The sequence below is a fragment of the Equus quagga genome, chromosome 7 (assembly GCF_021613505.1).
Source record: "Equus quagga isolate Etosha38 chromosome 7, UCLA_HA_Equagga_1.0, whole genome shotgun sequence".
NCBI lineage: Eukaryota > Metazoa > Chordata > Mammalia > Perissodactyla > Equidae > Equus > Equus quagga.
In genome coordinates this window covers 109,416,362-109,437,237 of record NC_060273.1, presented here as the reverse complement: position 1 = coordinate 109,437,237, position 20,876 = coordinate 109,416,362, and the positions used below count along the sequence as shown (strand labels likewise).

Here is a 20,876-nt window from a genome sequence, read left to right as displayed (position 1 = left end):
GAAATAAATCTATTTCTATATTATAAGCAACTTTGAAGATAACTCCTTAACAAGTTTGGAAATAGGATGTCTCATTGACATATTAAAGCTCATTGGCCAACACCACCAGGAACACCTCTACAAGTCTAACTGCAGCAAAAGAGAATGAATACCAAAGGAGGGAGTTAAGGAAGGGTACTTAAAGGGTTTAGGGTACCAGAGTTAGTCATGGGCTGGTCTCGGCAAAGACTGCTCAGAATTTGTAAAATAGGCCGGTCTCTGTCACAGTCAATGACTGTATTTTCAGAACTCATAAGACTGTGGGGAGCTTCTGTTGGATCATTTTGTCTGGGGTGTTATCTTAGAACACATGGGTCCAAAAGAATTGGTGTTAAAAGAGTTTGACTTTAGGAGCTCAATATAGATAGTCTGTAATCACAATTTGATTGACAGAGTTTATCTGATGTGCCAGTGCGTTTTGAAATTCCTAGTTTCCCCTCTAACAACTTAATTGTCACCCCCAACTTCCCTTCCCTTCCACTCTTCTGCTTTATTAGAGGGACTTTCTTTTTAAAAAAAGATTTCGTTTGCTGCCATCTAGTGGGCGTGTACTTTCATTTTTACCTTAAATCTAAACGAAATGGATTTAGACATTTAAAATACACTTCACATGCTGTTACATTTGTTACTTACATTTTCTTTCAGGAAAATACTTTCAATTATTTTCAACCACAAAATTATTTAGTGTTCCTAATCATGCTTCCAGTACTTTATGAGAATTGAACTGGAGTTGTTGAGTATATTCAGTGTGCAACAACACATTTTTGTTTATACTGTGCTAACTTTTACAACAGCACATAATATATTTGTAAAAGTTTAAAACAAAAACTTTTTAAAGAAAAATTTTAAACTCTTTTAATCAGGATTTTAAAATTATTCTAATCAGGAATGGCCAGTTTGCAAGTTTTCAAGGTAGGGATTGACTGCATACAAATTGGTGACAAATGAGACTAAACTGGCCCACAGTTGGGTTTTAGCAGGTTGATTGACATTTTATGTAGGTTGTAATGTGACTGAGGGAAATAGCTATTGTCCTTCTCTCATTTCTACAAAGAGAGAGGCCTTCTACCATATTCCCCAGAAAGGAACACTGGGGATTTCTTCCAGTCATTCCCTCTACCTCATTATGCGAATATCCCCCAAGAAGAGGACTTATTTATCAAATTGGTGAGAGTAGAGAAAGGACACTGAGCATGCTGGACCGAGGCCTGCAGGCTATCTGTTCTCTCTGCCTACCACGACGTGGTAAGTTCCATTCAGTGGAGGAAGTAAGATGCATACTTCACCTTCAGGCCCCAGTTGAGCTCTTCGAGCTAGCTTTTCCAGCAGTACAGCTGATATTTTGCTCCTTACCTCTCTTCTGTATCCACTTTTTTTAATGCATTCAGAACTCAAAGGCAAAAAAGGGGTTGTAATGAGTATCACCACAAAAGTCTGTATTTCACATGTCTACATGTGAAACAGGACAGCAATTCAGAGGAAGTGGAAAAAAATGGCAAAAGATCTCTTTTTTTGTGGGATTTGGAGATGAGTCATAAATAGAGAAAGATCTTTGGGGGGCCAACAAAGGAGACTGAAAAAGTGTTGAAGTAAGTACAGGGGCTGAGAGAGTGACCACTTATTTAACTCAACCAAGCTGACTATCTTCAAATAGGAGGAGTTTCGAGAAATTTAAAGGGGCTGGCCTGGTGATATAGTGGTTAAGTTCGGCAGCCTGGGGTTCACTGATTCAGATCCTGGGCACGGACCTACACACTGCTCATCGAGCCATGCTGAGGCAGCATCCCACATAGAAGAACTCGAATGACCTACAACGAGGATACACAACTATGTACTGGTGCTTTGGGGAGGAAAACTAAAAAGCATTTAAAGAAAATAAGTGTATTAAATTTAAAAAAAAGAAGTTTAGAGCAGGACAGCCCTTTGTATTCTCAGAAAGTTTTGGCCTGAGTCCAAGTCCGGGAGCATATTACAAAAGTACTTTTCTTCACATCCCTAGTAATTAGATAAAGACTCTAAACGGCCAATGAAATAGAAAACTGGAAAAAGTAACTATTGAACATTTATCAATCTATTATACGTCCCACTGAATAACACACTGGTATTGGCCCATTTCTGCTCCTGCCCCTTCTTCCCTCTTTTACTGTTCTGGTCTCAAACTGAGCTGACCCTGCAGGCTGCAGTTCCCAGGCTTTGTAATCAACTGCTCCCTGCTAGGTTTGGCCAGTGGGAAGGTGGGAAGAAGGAATAAACCAGGGTATATTTCTCTCCTCTGTCTGTCCTGGCAGTTTCTCTGCCAACAGCTGCATCTTCCCCATGTTTCCAGTTTCCGTCATTCAACGCCAGCCAGTGAGCTGCAGAAACACTGCCTTCTCCTTTCCCTCCAGCCCAGGGGTGAGCAGCTTCCTGCTATTGCTAATCTCTGGAGTGCCCCACTGTCACCTATTTGGTTTCTCAGTCTCTCCATCACCAATTTAAGCAATTCCTGGTATTAACTTTTTTAAAAAATATTTGTAGAGTGGTATCTAGATTCGACCTTCCTGTTATGACCCTGGCGATATATACAATACACACATATACATATATGTGTACATCTGGTTTTCTTCCGATTCTGATTCCATCTCCAGCTCCTTCCTAGGAAAGCATCTTTGGTGAGACTGAGGAAAGCAACAGAGACACTTTTAGGATCATAAAGTGGTATAATGAAGCTTTAAGAAGAGGTCTATATTGGTAAAAGAAAGGTTTGGTTTGTAGATGTTTCAGTTTGAAAGCTCTGAAAAATCTGCACCACCCCTCACCCCACCACAACATCATTGATAGAATCCACTGACTAAGAGGAGGGCCTCTGCCGGCAGGGAAAAGGCTGAGGCCTGGGGGCTTGGCAGCGAAGATGAAGGAGGGACAGAAAGACTTCCTCACTCCGGGAACACCCAATCTCTTCATCATATTCATAGTCTCCCTCACCCAGGGAGGGAGAAAGGATGCAGAAAACCCAGACTTTCACCAGGTGCACTCCCTCAACAAATTTCTAGGATATTTCTTAGGAATATTAACACATTCCACAAATCTCTAATGTCAAAGGATGATTTTCAAAAATATGAAAACATCACTAACCCAAATAAAGTCAGCAGTGTCAAATTTTATTTATCTCATTAATGAGGGAAGCAGAAAGATGGTGAAGTTGATTTTAAAAGAATTGGACAATATCAAAATATTTATAGTGGCTTATTTTTATTTATTTTTTTTTTTTTGAGGAAGATTAGCCCTGAGCTAACATCTGCTGCCAATCCTCCTCTTTTTGCTGAGGAAGACTGGCCCTGAGCTAACATCCATGCCTGTTTTCCTTTACTTGATACGTGGGATGCCTGCCACAGCATGGCTTGACAAGTGGTGAGCAGGCCTGCACCCAGGTTCTGGGCCAGCAAACTCCAGGCCTCCAAAGCAGAACGTGCAAACTTAACTGTTATGCTACCAGGCTGGCCCCTGTAGTGGCTTAAAGGATAGTAGAATAAGAATGCTGATTTAAATATAAGACTAGTTAATATTCTGCAGGGCAAAAACTTCAACTTCTGGGGTTCATCTTTTTTATAGGACAGAAATCATTTCATCTCTTGAATAAAATTTATTTGCATTGCTCTCAGAAAACAATCATATACATGAGTTTCTACAAGTTAATATCAACCTTTACAGAAATATCAGATGTCCTAATCAATATTAAAATAGTAAGTCCAACAAAGGTATTCACCCCTAGAGAATCAGATAAGACCTCTGTGGACTGGCTAGACAATACCTTGCATGGCACTGCCTATTGCTAAAATTTGGATGCTTTTTCTTAACATTTGCTTGATACCTGAACTGCTGCCTGATTCAAGTAAAGACATGGCGCACCTCTTCTAAAGGTTGCCACTGACAGACGTGAATCTAACTTTTTCCAGGCTGTTACTCTTCTCTCCCAACAAGTTAAGCTCAAGTGTAGACTCCAGCTACAGGACCCATCATCCCAGCTTGCCTGAGACATGGGAATTCCAGGATTAAACTAGGAAAGCCCAGGCAAACCTGGACCAATTGGTCATCCTAACTCAAGCCCATCTCTTAATTCCACAAAAAATACAAACCCAATATGATATAACATAAACCAACATTTTACTAAAGTCTTCAGGATATTATAAGACAGAATGACCAAAGAAAAACTAAAAACTAGACATTACCTGTAACTACTCTCAGAATCCCCTGGCCAAACCATTTGAATGTAACTCCTTGTGGACATCTCTACCCTTTGTCTCCTGCCCCATTAGATTTAGCTCCTGCACACATGAGTGTCCTTCAGCATGACTGGCGCGCCCAGAATTCAGGCCCAGGACTCCATAGGGACTCCAGAAAGGGAGAAAATGGGGAGGTTTTCATTCTGAAAGGAAACAAACCTCAGAGATGTGGCTCCACTTCTAAGTAGGAAGAACTTTTATTTATAGTGCACAGTACGTTTACTCCTCACTATATTATATCCTTTCATTTCAGAATGGGATATCCACTTACCACAGGAAAAGTCCTATTAAACTGTTTAGATTTCTTCCCTAAAACAAAAGAGACAGCTCCTCTCAAAGTTAAGTCACGCTTCCCCATTGACAGAAACAAAACACTCCTTGCAACTTGAAAATTGCAAGGTTTCACCCTTCATAATATGTGATATTGTGTAGTTTTCAAAGATGGTTCAATAACATATCCCACCCAACAAGCTCTCTCACAATGTGACATTGAGCTTGCCATCAAGAGGTGGGATCTATGTGTCTTCCCCTAGATTGTGGGTGGGCATGTGACTACAGCCAGAGAGATGTCTTCTGCCTTCTGAGGCTAGGTCATAAGCAATTTGATACTTATCATCTCCAATTATATTTATAATATAAATATAAAATAATTTTTTATTTTGACAAGGGACACATGACAAGCTAAGAAATTTGTTTACATACAGAAGTAAATGGGAATGGAAGAATCCTCTGTTCTCATCATGTCTAATTATTTCTAACGACCTGTCAGTTGAAAACTCAACTAGGTCCTCCTTCAATTTTGTTGAAAGCAAAGAATTGGAAATTACCAGACTTGCAAAAAACATATTTTTAGTCATTAGTGTCACTCCCTATCTCAACACTGGCAACACTATTTCTCATAGTCCCTTTATTTGGCACTGGGTGATTTACACATTAAGTGACAGCAGTGCAGTAAGATTCTGATGGGTAAGAGGCACACCTTATTTTGGAATGTGGAAAAGAACAGTTGTGAAAGAGAGGAAAACAGGCAGGACACCTCTGACATGACCCTTTCTCCGGCCACAATTTCTTGGGCAGAGTACATGCGGAGTTCAGCATCTGGAAAGTGATCCCCTTAAAATTGTCCATACTCTTAAAAGTGCTCATGTACCAGGTTCACACCACCATATTAATTCATTTTATCCTTAGAATGACACCATGAGGCAGCTGCTGTTGTTAATCCGTTTTACACACAAGAACATTTGAACAAAGATACATAGCATCATTTGTCCGAGGTCACAAACTTACCAACTGGCACAGCTATCATTCATGTCCATGTGTCTCAAAGGCCCACATTCTTAGACACTCTCCTCTGTACCTCTGCTACATACTGTAAATGCAAATAAATATGTATTTACAACATTTTGCTTTGAAGTCACATATCAGAAAAAAAGAAAAATTAGGAAATAATGACTACTAAGTGAGAATAAAGGAAATTACTGACGATCTCAAAGGTATTGCTTCTAAATGTCTAATCCTATGTTTCATTTAATATTTAATTCATAGAAACTTACAAACAGAAGGAGGATTATGTCATTTGATTTCATTTTCTTTGTTTATCTAGTCTTACCCTCTGGTAATAATTTTTAGATCCTACAGTTTTCTACTTGCCAAAATCTCCCTTTCACTCCTTTGCACTGCTGGCACCAGGAAGAAGCTGTCAAGAAGGAAAACATGATCACAAATCAGCATCTCTCTTTTCCAGTCCTTGCCCTAAAATCTCATTTGTCCTATTGTCTCCAGAGCAGAAATAAAGATAAGGTGTAATTAGTGTCTTTGGGAGATATGAACCCCTGAATTGATGTTAGTGCAAACCTTGGAAGTTTTTTTTCTCTTTCACTCACAAGAAAAGGAGTGGATCAGCTCCTTGCCATTTTTTCCCCCTCAAATAAGGAGTGACCATTTTACTTATATTTGTATCAACTCTAGTTTATTGATTTTTCTTAATAATTTCCCAATAAATATTTTTTATGAACTACTTCAGAAGAATCCATTTTAAAGTGTCAATAATCCTTAGAATTAAATATCCAAGTAGTATATTAAACTAAGTTCCAACTGAGGGTAATTTTTTTCCTGCATGACAATAAAAGACAACCTGGCCTTTGGAATTGTGATCTTCAGATTCATGCTTCCGATAATTTCTGAATCTGTGTTTTGACTCTTGAATTTATAAGAGGGTGTTGGTAGAAAGAATCCAGAACCTTCACTGGTACTGTGCCATAAATCTAGGGTATTCCTCAGCAAAGCAGCATGTCTGGGGAAATCATCTTACTGCAAGTGATGTTAACCTTACAGGCTTCAGGAAACTCCATTTTCCACAGTCTCAGGGATAACAGACTTAGCCACAGTCTACTGCATTTCAATAGTAATTCAACAGGCTATTGCAAATTTTTTGTTAGAAATCAGCTCTCATTTAGAGTTCAGGTAAAGACTCACTTGTCTGAAATACTGAAAAAAAATTGTACAGTAATGGTATGAGCCACATAATGGGAGGTATTGCTGGTACATTCTGCCTGCTCTAGTCGTGACATCTGAGGCCATGTCCATGCTTATCCACAGAGAGAGAGAGAGAATAATACACAACATTTTGAGCCTGAAGTGGTGAAACAGTGTCATTAAAAGTTTAGTACATTGTATACAGAGAGAATCAGGCTCATTTTTCTATTACTTTCAGATTTGGGATATATTGGTCACTAGTGTGTCCAATAGGGCAATAAATCGCTTGCCTATAAACAATGTAAATAAAGACTTCTATTGTTTATTGAATTGCTCTTTTTTTGTCTCTTTATGTTTATAACTTTGCCCTAGATTGTCAGAGCATTAATCTTATCAGTCAGCCACTGTAAATATTTAACATCTCTGAACCTGTTTCCTTATCTATAAAGTGTGGATAATAAGGCCTAACTATGACTTTTCACTGGGTATGAATTAGAATAAGTATATTAAAACTTACTACTGTGCAAGCACACTGTATTTTTTTCAGTAAATGATGTAAATGATGTAAATTCAGTATACGTAAGGTGATATTATTATTCTAGAGGCAGAGAACTTCTTGTTCCAGTTATTTAAGTTGGACATACGGGTCACACCCCCCATGAACTCATGTGTTAGTAATCATTGTTCTTTTCTGAAGAGAGAAAAGGTAGATCTACTTTCCCACCTTGTCAATTCTCGACCATGTGCAGTTGAGTGTACTGTTCATGGGCAGATCAATAGAACTGGGACCACATCTCTCACTATAAAGATGAATGATAATATAACTAAGGCAAGGTTTGGAAGCAGTCCAGCATATCAAAGTCAGGAAAAGAAGACGGTGGGCAGAGTTGTGGCAGACTGAGGTTTACAAGAGCTGAGAGTAAAGGAAGCTTGGTCTGGAGTTCAGGAGAGCTTAATAGTTCAGGTCTGAAGAGTTGCTTCAGCACTAAAATCCTAGCATTAAAAGCCATTTGAGGGGCCGGCCCAGTGGCATAGGGGTTGGGTTTGCACGCTCCGATTCAGCGGCCCAGGGTTTGCCCATTCTTTCCTGTGTGGACCTACGCAACACTTATCAAGCCGTGCTGTGGCAGGCATCCCACATTTAAAATAGAGGAAGATGGGCACGGATGTTAGCGCGATCTTCCTCAGGAAAAACAGGAGGATTGGCGGCTGATGTTAGTTCTGGGCTAATCTTCCTCAAAAAGGAAAAAACCATTTGAGATTAGTGATATTCTTTGTTGCTGTTGGGTTCTAGGTAGAGGCTCTGCTGGATTTGGGGGGGCTTCACCAAATGGTAAGACAATTTTGGCAGAATTCAGATAAAAAGTCAGGGAGGTCGATATGAGCCCAGGTTAGAGAAGGGCTTTAAGGGTCCCCATTAAATGTCAGTGCACGTTAGGATCTGGTCTGCCAAAAGTCTGTGTGGATCTGTATTAGTTTGCCAGGGCTGCTGTAACAAAGTACCACAAACTGGGTGGTTTAAACAACACAAATTTATTGTCTCAGTTCTGGAGACTAGAAGTCCAAGATCAAGGTGTCAGCAAAGCTGGCCAAGGGCTGTGAGAGAGAATCTATTCCATGGCTCTCCCCAAGTTTTTGGTGGTTTGCTAACAATCTTTCGCCTTCTTTGGCTTGGAGAAGCCTCACCCCGATCTCTGCCTTCGTTTTCACATGGCGTTCTCCCTTTGTGCATGTCTGTGTCCAAATTTCCCTTTTTTTTTTTTTTTAGGAAGATCAGCCCTGAGCTAACATCTGCCTCCAATCTTTCTTTTTTGCTGAGGAAGACTAGCCCTGAGCTAACATCTGAGCCCATTTTCCCTCTATTTTATGTGGGATGCCTGCCACAGCGTGGCTTGACAAGCGGTACATAGGTCTGCACCCGGGATCCAAATTAGTGAACCCCAGGCTGCTGAAGTGGAACATGCAAACTGAACCACTACACCACCGAGCCTGCCCCCCCTAAATTTCTCTTTTTAAAGGGGCCCCAGTCCTATTGGATTACGGGCTCACCCTACTGCAGTATGATCTCATCTGAACTAATTACATCTGCAATGACCCTATTTCTGATTAAGGTCATATTCTGAGGTACTGGGGTTTAGGACTTCAAGATATGAATTTTGGGAGGATAAAATTCAACCCTCATCAGGATCCTTGGAATGATCATCTGTTGCTATGGGCTCCTGGACAAATCCAGGATGTTACAGGGAAAGGAGTGTGAGTTCAGAGAAGTAGAAATATGTGTGTGAGTATATTGCAGACAGCCAGTACTGGTAAATCTTTTCAATGGGACATATTAGCCAAAAAAGTGAGTTTCATAGGAAAACATAGGGGAAAACGAGTCCCAAGTATTGGGAGACAATTCTTCATGGGTCTCTCTCATTTTTGCATATCTTACATGAAGTGAATAGATTGAAGAGCACTTAAATGTTGGGGAGTTTTGAGAAATTAAGGGTTTAGAAGCATGAATTCTAAAGACCTGATGTTAAGTATTTGTTGAAGATGGTAAAAAAGTACCCAATTTTAAGATAAAACAAAATCACTTTTCTGTGACTATTCGTTTGCAGTTTATCTCAAAATTGCAATTTGACTCTTCATGTTGAAGAGTCAAAAATAGAGAGTGATTTATTTAAACAATAAAAGAAGGGCAATGAAGTTCTTAGTAGTGAATAATATATTTGAAATGATAGTGAAAGACTCATCAGGTAATGTGCAGAGTTCAGATAATAATAGGAACATTTAGCATTATCTAGGGAGAAGCCAACAAATTAGGATGAAGAATGATCTTTTATTTATTTATTTATTTATTTATTTATTTTTGAGGAAGATTAGCCCTGAGCCAACTTCTGCCAATCCTCCCCTTTTTGCTGAGGAAGACTGGCCCTGAGCTTACATCCATACCCATCTTCCTCTACTTTATATGTGGGATGCCTACCACAGCATGGCTTGCCAAGCGGTGCCATGTCTGAACCCGGGAGCCAAACCGGCAAACCCTGGGTCACCGAAGTGGAACGTGTGCACTTAACCACTGTGCCACTGGGCCGGCCCCAACAGTGATCTTTTAAATGAGGGAGACTAAATTTTGAATTTCAGGTATAGAGTTGTTCAATGAGCATAGGAGAAAGTTCTCCTGGATATGGAATATGGTGATCATTCTACTATTTGGGCTCTAAAGCTTGTTAACTTTTGGACAGAAATTCTGCTCCAGCAGACTATATGATTGCTTTTAAGGGTTTTTTGGTTTTGCGGGTTTTGTTTTGTTTCATTTTTTCCATGAACTCATTATCTCTTCTTTATTTCCATTCCCTAGGATCTGATTATTATCCAATCCATTTGAAGTGTTTACTTTGAAAATCAGTGTTATTCAGGCAAAAATAATCACATACTACTATTTTTCAGATGGCTATGTGTCACAACTTACTAAACACAGCTGGATTTCCAACCACAGCAGACACTGATTTGGCAGTACTGTCAGAAGACCTTCCCCCTACAATGTCAAGGACAAACATTAAGTGACATTTTCTGATAAAAAAAATAAATGCATGTAGGTTACCATAAGTTTGACTCTGGCCTCAAGAAAAAAGTTAAATATTAAATGTATATATTGAATTAACAGGACGTATTAAAAAGGTGATTGTGTGTGTGTGTGTAAATCAAATGCTATGGCTCCAATAGATCAAAATTTTCTCCCAGAAACATATATCCAGCTCTACAAAAATACCCTCACATTATTCTAAATGCTCTGACCAATCAACATTGCATTCATGAAATGTGAAAGGGCTGGCATCTCTGTCTTCTTTTTAAGTGAATTAATATCAATTTTGGTTTCCTTTTCATTTTAGCTCATTATTTCCAGTCAGTCATGGCATAGTATCAGGGCTAGGTCTCAATAATCATTAAACTCTTCATTCAATAAGCATCTTTGAATTAGAGGTAATATGGTGATTAAGAACATGGGTTTGGACATTAATCTACTGGATTTGTATCTTGACCCCGTCATTACCAGCTCTACAATATTTCAGTGCTTTGCTTTCCTCCAGTGTAATTTAAGGATAACAATACTGACTCTCTCATAGAGTGGTTGCTGTCTTGAGACATGCATCCTTCCTAGTCTAAAAGCTATTGCTGGAGCAGTAGGAGGGGGAATAGGAGTTGGGCCAAGGCAGGGCTGTAAGGCCTGTGGATTGGGTAGATTTCCTTAGAATCAAGTGTATGTGTGGTAGACAAGGACTGACATTGCAGGAAGAGAGAACAGCACACAAAAGCATGCCGATGTATAAAGGGAGCACATATTTGGAGAATTTCCAATACTTTTCCAAGGCTGGAATAAAAGGGAGTCTAAGGGAACAGTGAGAAATGAGCCTGGAGAAGAGAGTGAGCTACATATCATTATATGTTTTATATGAGTATTATATTTATATTATATTATATATTATATAGTATTTATATACAGCATGTTTTATGTACAGTATTTCATATGCTGCAAAAAGTTATATCATTTTAATTTTAAAATTTGTATTTATACATATATTAAAAATATTTTTTAATTTTAAATATTATAGCTAACTTTTATTGATCACCAGAAGCACCCTAGGACCCATTATAAATAATAAAAAATATGTTATTACTTTGTCCCTTTAACGGAGATGATATATAACTAGCAGAGTCTCTTTGGTTCATCTTCACTATCTTGCTCTCTGGGGGAAAAGAAAACAGCAATGTCTATTGTGATTGCCATTGTCATGACATGTCTTGAGGCGACCTGAAGATTTTGGAATTTCAAGTAACCATGACTTACCAGTAACAGAGATTGCTTTTCCTCTTCTGGTAATTGAACTCTCTTTTTCTTTTGGGAATTGCTTTTTCACCTATTTGATGTGATTCTAACAGTATGTGAGTTCCAATCAACCCAGGTTGGCCAATCAAGCACCACATGCCTCTGAAGTTAATGACTACTTCTGGAGTAGACACTTGACCCAAGCGGAGCCAGTCAGTTCTTTTCTGGCAATTGATATGAACTCTGGATGAAAAGAGCTCTCCTTCGGAGATTGAGAGCTCTAGAGATTATGTAATTCTGGACCAGTTTGCAGGGTCAACATCAATGCCACATATAGAAAGTCTGCCTGACTCCAATACAGAGGAAAGCAGAGCCAAGAGACAGAGAAAGAAAAAGATATCCTGGATAGAGTCAAGTCCTAAACCAGCACTAACCATTAGGATTATCAGTTATATTTGCCAATAAATTCCATTTTCTTTTTAAACTAATTTAATTGAATGTCTAACTCTAGTACCTGAAAGAAAACACAGATGATCTGGAATATGAAAACCTTGATCAAGACAACTGAATAGACAAAATAAAATAAACATAGACATCTCTGCACATTTTATCTGTGGTGGTCCATTTCATATCTTTCATAAACATTTCAATAGAAAGTTCTACTATATATGTTTACTTAAAAGGGTCTTGGGGGGCCAGCCCAGTGGTGTAGTTCATACACTCTGCTTTGGCAGCCCAGGGTTTGTGGGTTCAGATCCCAGGTGCAGACCTACACACCACTCCTCAAGCCATGCTGTGGTGGTGTCCCACATACAAAATAGAGGAAGACTGGTACAGGTGTTAGCTCAGCGACAATCTTCCTCACCAAAAAAACCAAAGGGGGTCTTGGGAGAATCCAACAAATAAAAATCCCTATCCCTGATTAGAATTGCCTGTTCTTAGTAAACTCACTAGGAATTCTAATTTTTTCTTTCAGGAATCATGTGAGAAATAGGCAAGATGATTAAGGGAAATTGACTTCAGAGCCCTTAGAACCCTTCAGAGCCCTACTGCAAGGGTTTGCAACAATGTTTCCCCCCTTAGTAGCCACCTGACCTTAAGAAGTCACATAACCTCTTTGTAGCTCAGTTTCCTCTTCTATAAAATGGGTATAAGAATTGTTCCTATCTCATAAGGCTATTATGAAGATTAAATGGGTTAGTATATGAAAGAGGCTTTGAGCAATGCTGGGCATATAATAAACATTACCCAAATGTTTAAAAGAGAATATGATGCCGCTTTTTCAGCTGTGGTGTAGAACTACAATATACTTTTTATTAAATAAACAAATGCAAAGAATAATCTATAAAATTACTGTGGTCACTAACAACCTTTCTGTTAAATGGTGAATTTTGGGTTAATGAAATGTATATAACTCTGTCTCTGGCTCTTTGAATTATAAGCCATTTTGCATACCTTTTTCAGTTACTTAGGTATTTAAAAAATTAACATCCAAATGTGCATACTTAATCTGAATCATTTGACAACTAAATTGCTCCCTAAGAACTTTATTGAAGAAAGACTACAGGAATCACTAATTTAATTAAGAGCTGGAAGTCAGTGGAGATAATTACACTGGCCTTTCCATGGTGAACTCTGACGTGGGAAAACGACCTGGTAAGGCATTGCCCAAATTTCAACAGTAAAATCAATGATCAGCATGACCTACTCACCAAGTTCAGTAATAAATATTATTCCTCTGCAATTAAGCCTTGATCCATAAATTGTATTTGTAAGTAAATTATAAGTCGAAAATTGTAGACCAACCCTTGGCAATTTTAATATTTGCTAAAAATTAAGGAAAGAGATTAAATACTTAGAAGAAGAGGCAGAAAACTAGCATTGTCCCTTATCAGGTAAGAGATTTTAGTTAAATCATATAATCTCTCTGTGTCTCAAGGTCCTTACTTATAAAACAAATATAATGCTTGCCCTGTTTAATGCAAAGATTGCTGTATGGTTCAACAGAAATAATTTGGATTATTCTTTTCAGTTTAGTGATGTGATTGCAAACCACCTCTTCTAGGAGCCTTAGTATCTCCCAGGCAAATTGCCTCAAACACTTTTCCTATACTAGTGCTAATTAGCAGATCCTTACTATGAAGCATATACTATTTCCATTTTACAATGGGTAAAATGAGATGTAATAATGATAAATTACTGCTCCAAAATGACTCACAGAGCAAGTGAGGGAGTCCAGATTCAAATCCAGGTTGTGTGTCATAAAAATGTCTCAGATTGCTAACTCAGATGTCCAACCTCACTTTCCTTCGGCCTCACCTCTGATTCCAGCCTTCGATCTGGCCATCAGCTAAGGACTTGCTTTGAATCACGTGGTGCTGACAGTGTCTTGCCTCAAGCAACTGTCCCAGGGCCTTTCCAACTCTGTGAAAGTCCTGAAAGTCCTGCAGGATCCCATATGGCATGCACACAAGGGCAGCTGGGGAATAACCCTCAATCATTGGTGGATGAGAGCTAACACAGGAATGCACCCTCAGGAGGACAGTTCTGAGGCAGTCTACGCCCTCCTCAGAAGGAGGGAGGCCCCGTCACCTACTGCAGTGACCAACTCAGAAACTTACTTTTCTCTTGGCTTCTCCAGCCTCCCTGCTTGACCTTCCCCTCCCTGCTGCTAATGGGACTGCCTCCCAAATAACCACTGGCACACAAATCTTTTTTTCAGGCTCTGCTTTCTAGAAGATCTCAGGTTAAGATAGGTACTAACGGAAGAATTATAGGAGACCAAATTTCAACTAAATTAAGAACTCTTAATATCAAGCACTATTAAAGGAAAGAGCCTCACTATTCTAGATGTTGTGAACAAAACAGAGAGAGAAATGGCAGAAAGCACTCACAGTTCTGGTCACAGGAGAATGAATTCACCATCTGGCTATTCTTCCTCAGGATAGACAGGAGAATGATGAATACTATGTTATGAGCCTCTCAGGCAAAAGCCAGTCTCCACTGGGCTTCCAGATTAATGATTTATCTTGTTTTTACGGAGAATAATCTACCGGCATACAAGCAGGGGCTCAAAACGTAATTAGATCAAGCAAAATGTCCTCCATACCCACCCCACCTCTAGACTCGCTTTTAGTGCTTCGCCTTCGCATACTCACTTTCCCAGCCCCTGTCAATTAAATTAAGCCTACATGTGATGGATCTTGTCCTCTAAGGCAGACAGAGCAGAAAGAGAGAAAAGGAGTCAGGGTACAAAAGGACTGTTATTTCTCCTTGCTCATTTAAAATCCAGTTAAAAGAGCAAGTAGCTCTAATTATCATTGGTCCATTTGGATTACTTTCCTTAGTAAAAAAATTTACTAAAATTAGAAATCAAACTATTTCTCTGATTAATGCTGGCCAATACAAGGTGGCCTTGGGTCTATTTCAGGTCTGGAAACCCTTCTCTGAATTCTGAATATCTCCACATCACTTTCTCTTCTATTTTCCATAGGGGGAAAAAAAAAAAACCTTGAGGCTACTCGTGGAAATAGTCGCACACTTGTTGGGCTTTTCTTGTCCAGGCTCCAAGATTACATAATCACAAAGAGAACCATAAGAAATAGTCCACACAACACAATACCGACCATTTTCTACTATTTAAATTAATAGGAGAGCAAGGGTTTGTGGGGATTCATTAGTAAGGTGGGTGGTACTAAATTCCAATAAAAGCACTCACCGGAATAAAATTAGTATGCATCATTAATCTCCCTTGCCATCAGGGTTCCCATGTATAAAGCTGGGATGATAAGATCTACTTCACACAAAGGAGACGAAATAAGAAATCTATGTAAGCTCCCTTGCTCAAAGTTTGATATATTCTAGTTACTCAAAATATGAAATAAGTATTCCTTCCTTTCTTTGATATGTAGAAATGAGAGCTTTTAGTTACTCCTAATTATACCAAAGTGCATAATTTTACTAAAATTAAATATAATAGCTACTTCTTAGTACTTATTATTTGTCAGGCACTGTGCAAAGCACTTTTCATGTGCTTTCCCATTTAATTCTATATTCTATGATTTAGGCACACATATTATGCCAGTTTCACAGATATAAAGGAAAGGAAGCAAGAGAAGTTCCTAATTTGCTAAAGACACATAGCTAGCCAGAATTCAAACGGGCCTAACACCAGAGCCCAAGCTATTGACCAAATGGATATTTATAAATATCGCTAAATTATTAGTTTGTCAAAGACTTAACACAAGCTCTGGTGAAAAATAACCCAGTGATAACCACCAGAAGAACATTCTGATAATACAAGCTGAAAATCCCGTGAAACTAACCAGAAATTCCATTCTTTAATAAATACTGATTATTCAATATGCTTTATCAATGTAGATGTTTCATATGTTAGAAATATCACAAAATTTCAATCTCAAAATTAACCAAGTATTTCTGGCAGAAAAACAAGGGCAAATGTAGAATTGGTGGGACATTAAATATACTCTTGCTGATTGGGAGGGCTTCAAATGTGTTAGTGCAACCTTAACCACATAGAAATAGCCTCACCAGCAAAATGTTCTAGGAGATGCTGCTTACCTGTTTCTTTAGGGGGGGGGTTGTTGTTTCACCCATTCTGGAATATTATATTGTTTTTCTAAGTGACATGCTACCGCAGGTAATTCAGTTTATTCCTAAAGCAGAGGTTCTCAAGTGCAAGTACATACTGTAATCCCCTAGAGAGTTTTAAAAAATACTGATGCCTGAGTCCCATCCTCGCTGATTCTGAATTGATAGGTGTGGGGTGTGGCCTAGGCATCAGGAATTTGAAAAGCTCCCCAGATATTTCTAATGTGCAGTCAGGGTTGAGAGCCAGTGTCCTAAAGCCTCTTAGAGGAACTATTCATTTCACATAGCATTGTATTGCTTCTCCATGAAAAAGAACCTTCTAGGTGACCAGCTTCACTCTCAAAGTGGATCTGTACAGCTGTCGTCCTCTTTGCTGCTCTGTGCAACACACCTGATGGCGACTCAGCCTTGGTCCCACAGGGGCTTCACAGAGATACATGTTGTCTCATGACATGAGCTAGAACTGCTTGCACCTTCACTTTGCTCACCAAACAAGCATTTTACCAACTTAAAATGCCACCGAAAGCAGTCAGCTGGTATTCCTCAGACTAAATTGCATACCAAGGGACAAGTCTCCTAAATGTGACAAGTCATGATAAAGGGGAGATATTTAGTTTCAAATACCTGGGTTTCTCAAAGCAAAAGGATCTATTCTAAAAGGTGAAATTCCTACATCTGTATAATTATCTAATGCATATTAATGGATTCTAAGAGTCCTTTATTTGGAAAATAGTAGTCGTGTGATAGGAGATATTCATGGTATAATTATTCAAGTTTAAATGTCATTTCTGCAGAACCTTGGAACATTTCAACTACATGGTAATAATTCAGCACTTTTGCTATCATATGTATACTTGTTTATTGTTTCAGAAAACCAAAATGAAAAATTATATTCTTTCTAATTCCTTCAAGGGGCTAGTGAAGAGAAGAAAGTTCTTTTGGATATTCTAACCTCTTTCAATCTATTTGATTTCCACTTTCAGAAGAAAGGTGGTAAACGATGTGGAATGGTTTAAATAATATAGGAATCATCTTTTGTCAATTCCGGTCAGCCAGCCTGGAACACACCTGTACTCAGCACAGGTAGGTTCATCACTTGCAGCAAGGAAGACTGCACACCATGGGAAATGGGTGTGTCAAAAGTAGAGAGTTAGGAAGGAATCTTACAGGGTTTGGAAGCCTGGAGTCGGAAATGGGATGGGCTAGGTAGGTATTGGTCACAGTTTGCAAACTAGGCAATTGCTGGAGCAGTAAGTGGTCTCCTCTTTAGAGAATCTCCGAGGAGTTACTATTTCATCAATTTGTCTGTGGTCTTACCTTGAAATGTATTGGCCTGAACGAACTGGTGCTGTAAGTTGCGAGCAGTTTTCTCTCATGTCGTGAGGTAACAACATCTCTGTGAAGCCCCTTCAGGGCCAAGGCTGAGTTACTCTCAGATGTGTTGCACAGACCAGCAAAGAAGGCAACAGCCCTGCGGACATCATGGCTTCCTTCAGTCCAGTTTATCCGTTTTGCAAGGCATGGTGTGGTACCCTTTGAAAAGTTGTGTTTTGTGTTTCAATTCCCAGTTCCAGCCTCACAAACTAGTTGTCAGCTGGGTCATTTATCACTATAAATAGAACTCACCCTTATGACCATCAAGCCTGCTGATTTTTCAATGGTAGATCTATAATTATATTTCTGATCTCCTTTTTGGATACTAAACATTATACCTTCCAAAGTATTAATGAAAGACATATATTAGGTGATTCTGAGGATGTTAATGCTTCAGAAAGGCCTTTCCTAACTATCCTATCTAAAGTAACCCCATTCCCTGAACCTAGGACATGAGATTCAAACATGAGTGCCCCCCATCCCACTACTCAGTGGTGGTATCAGCATAGCTTTGATCATCTTTTGTTAGTATCTTGTTTATCGATTTATCTGTCATTTTGAAAAGTAGGATCCAAAAGAACAGAATCTCATGGCTGTAATTCCAGCACCTAGATACCACCTACCACACAACAGTGCCCAATAAGTATTTGCTGAATGAATAAAATAAAATATGCACATAATCTGATAACTTGATTTAACTTATTGATTTGAAAGACATATCAGTGAGTTGATAGACAATCTAATTTTGTTTTATATAATCTTAAAATAGTTTTTAGAACTCAACTACATTATCAATTTTTGTATTCAAAACTATATATAATGCAGCATTTTCATTTTAATTTTCCCCTTTTTTGTAGCTACAGAAGAATGAGAATAATTTGGTAAGATCTCATGAAATTATTGTGAATATTTAAGTGAATCTTTAAGAAATATATTTACAATATTAAGTTAGATGGATCTAGAAATATTACCAAATTAAAATAATTTTAAAAGATTCATGTGACTACAAAAGCACATTTATGAATTCTGAAGAGTTTTTTCATTAGGAAATATATATACTTAGTAGAACTAGTATTTATTATAAATGTGAAATTCTAGATAGTTTTTGTTTTATCTACATCAAATGAAAAGGTTAAAATAGGAGGTTATACAGCTGTCAATTTTCACTTTCCTTTACAGGTTTTTTTTTTTCGTGGACTGAGGAGACTAACAGGGAAGTGAACTTCCCTTTCGCTTGCTTTCTCTCTCTTAACCTACAAATTAATTTTCAAATTAGAATTAGTTATCCACAGCAGGGAGAATGTTCTTCCTAGACTTTCAGAATAAGTTACATTTTGGACTATTATTTTCAAAATCTCTGGTGAATCTGAGTATTTATTTCCCTCCAGTTCACTAATGCAAATATCTTTTAAATTAACATCAGCAACCTTGTACAAAGACGGCCCTGAATTTATTACAATTGTTGACTTCTAGATAACATTGCTAGAAATCACTTTTTTCACTAGGCAAGGATTGGTAATAGCTACAGAGAGTGTCAAGAACATTAACTGGTAATACCATATGTTTTATATGATCTAGGTATAAAATCTTCTCTGACAAGGTTAATCAATTTTTTTCTTAAAAATTACATAATGGGGTCCCTAGTGGGGTAGTGGTTAAGTTCACGTGCTCTGCTTCAGCGGCCTGGAATTCACAGGTTTCAATCCTGGGTGTGGACCTAGCACCGCTCATCAGGCCACACTGTGGCGGCATCCCACATAAAAAATAGAGAAAGATTGGCATAGATGTTAACTCAGTGACAATCTTCCTCAAGCAAAAAGAGGAAGATTGCCAACAGATGTTAGCTCAGGGCCAATCTTCTTCACACAAAAAAATAATAATAATAAAAAATTTAAAAATTACACAATTAAAGGTTATAACATCTATTCCTGGAACACATGTCAAATCTATCTATACACAGATAGAACCACAGGCTTTAAAAATCCATTCTCAATAAAATAATTTTATTTAATAATTATTGCTTTGTTTTCAGTTAGCCACATGTAAATTTGAAAGGAGAATTGCTGCTCTGAGGACTTATCTTCATTTTGTGTACCCGACAGCTATCATCAGTTTCGTGTCAGCACGTAGTTTCGTACAGTGAACATGAATATACCGTCACCACAATCAGAATCATTAAAATTCTGTTATGACAACTTTATTTATACGTTTCTGCCACTCAAGTCAGTTAATTGAAATTATCACACTTTTCCTTCAGTACCATTCGCCTGTAAGATTTGCAAATGTAATTAGTTACATTCAGATGGCTTTTATTTTTTAACTACCTAAAATTTATAAAGAAGATTGAACATCAAGAGCGTTAATAAGTAGGCTATACCCTCTTTCTATTTTTCCCATAATTATAAAACACATTTCTCTGGCATTTTGCCAGTAAAGTGGCCTCACTTGATTTTTTTTAAAAATCAAAGCTGGTAAACGACTGCTTCCACCACACGAAATTAAAAATATCACTACAGTGGGGAACTTTTGTTGGTTTGCTTTTCTAGTATCTCTTCTCCCTTCTGTGGCAACAGCATGAAGTTTTCTCCCAGGTGTCTCGTTTGGACTGTTCCACGTAGCACCCCTTCCTGACTTCAGGGTGGTCACATGATCCAGCTGGCCCAGGGCTGGTCACAGGGCTCAAGCAGGAGCAATGAGAATCTTCACTGAAACTGACCTAGAGATATTACGACTTTTTCCACTGAGGTTCTATCGGGCTGGAGGTAAATTTGAGCAGACAGCAATCTTCTTCCCTAGCATAAGAAAAGAGCCTGTCTCTAAAATGAAAACCCACACGCAAATAGAACCAGGAATGGAGACAAAGAGAACCCTGATAAGATTATTTAAATGTCTTACCCCTGAAGCATCTCTCTTGCATCCCAGTAATATGTGCCAATGAATCTTTTGGTTTTTATTTTCTTTAGTCTGACTTGTGCTTTTATCCCTTACAACTTAGTGACTCCTGACTAACATAAATTTGGATCCCTAAATGTGGTACAGATTCCAAATTCTCCAGCAGAGTCATTAATTATATTTGAGCTTCATCACTAAATTCCTTTTTTTTTTTTTACTCTTTTGAGTATTTTTAGAATTTATGTGCTACTAACACTGTAGGGTAACTCTTAGAAAAGTTTTAGGAAAACATTTTATATCCTTAGTATTGTGAATTATAAAAAATATATATATACTATCCTTACTGTTTAACCAGTGTGCTATTGTTTTTAATTCTGTCCCTAGAGTGCCCTATTTGTTCTGTTTAAAGT

At 38.3% G+C, this 20,876-nt stretch overlaps 1 protein-coding gene across 1 annotated transcript in view; it reads right to left on the bottom strand.

The window, feature by feature from the left end:
- SLCO6A1 (solute carrier organic anion transporter family member 6A1) overlaps nucleotides 1–14,090 on the bottom strand; it is a 139,917-nt gene extending 125,827 nt beyond the window's left edge. The window contains exon 1 of the mRNA XM_046667813.1: nucleotides 13,909–14,090. Within this exon, the coding sequence (XP_046523769.1) occupies nucleotides 13,909–14,090 (182 nt within the window). The remainder of the gene's footprint in view (nucleotides 1–13,908) is intronic.
- Nucleotides 14,091–20,876: the final 6,786 nt, after the last annotated feature.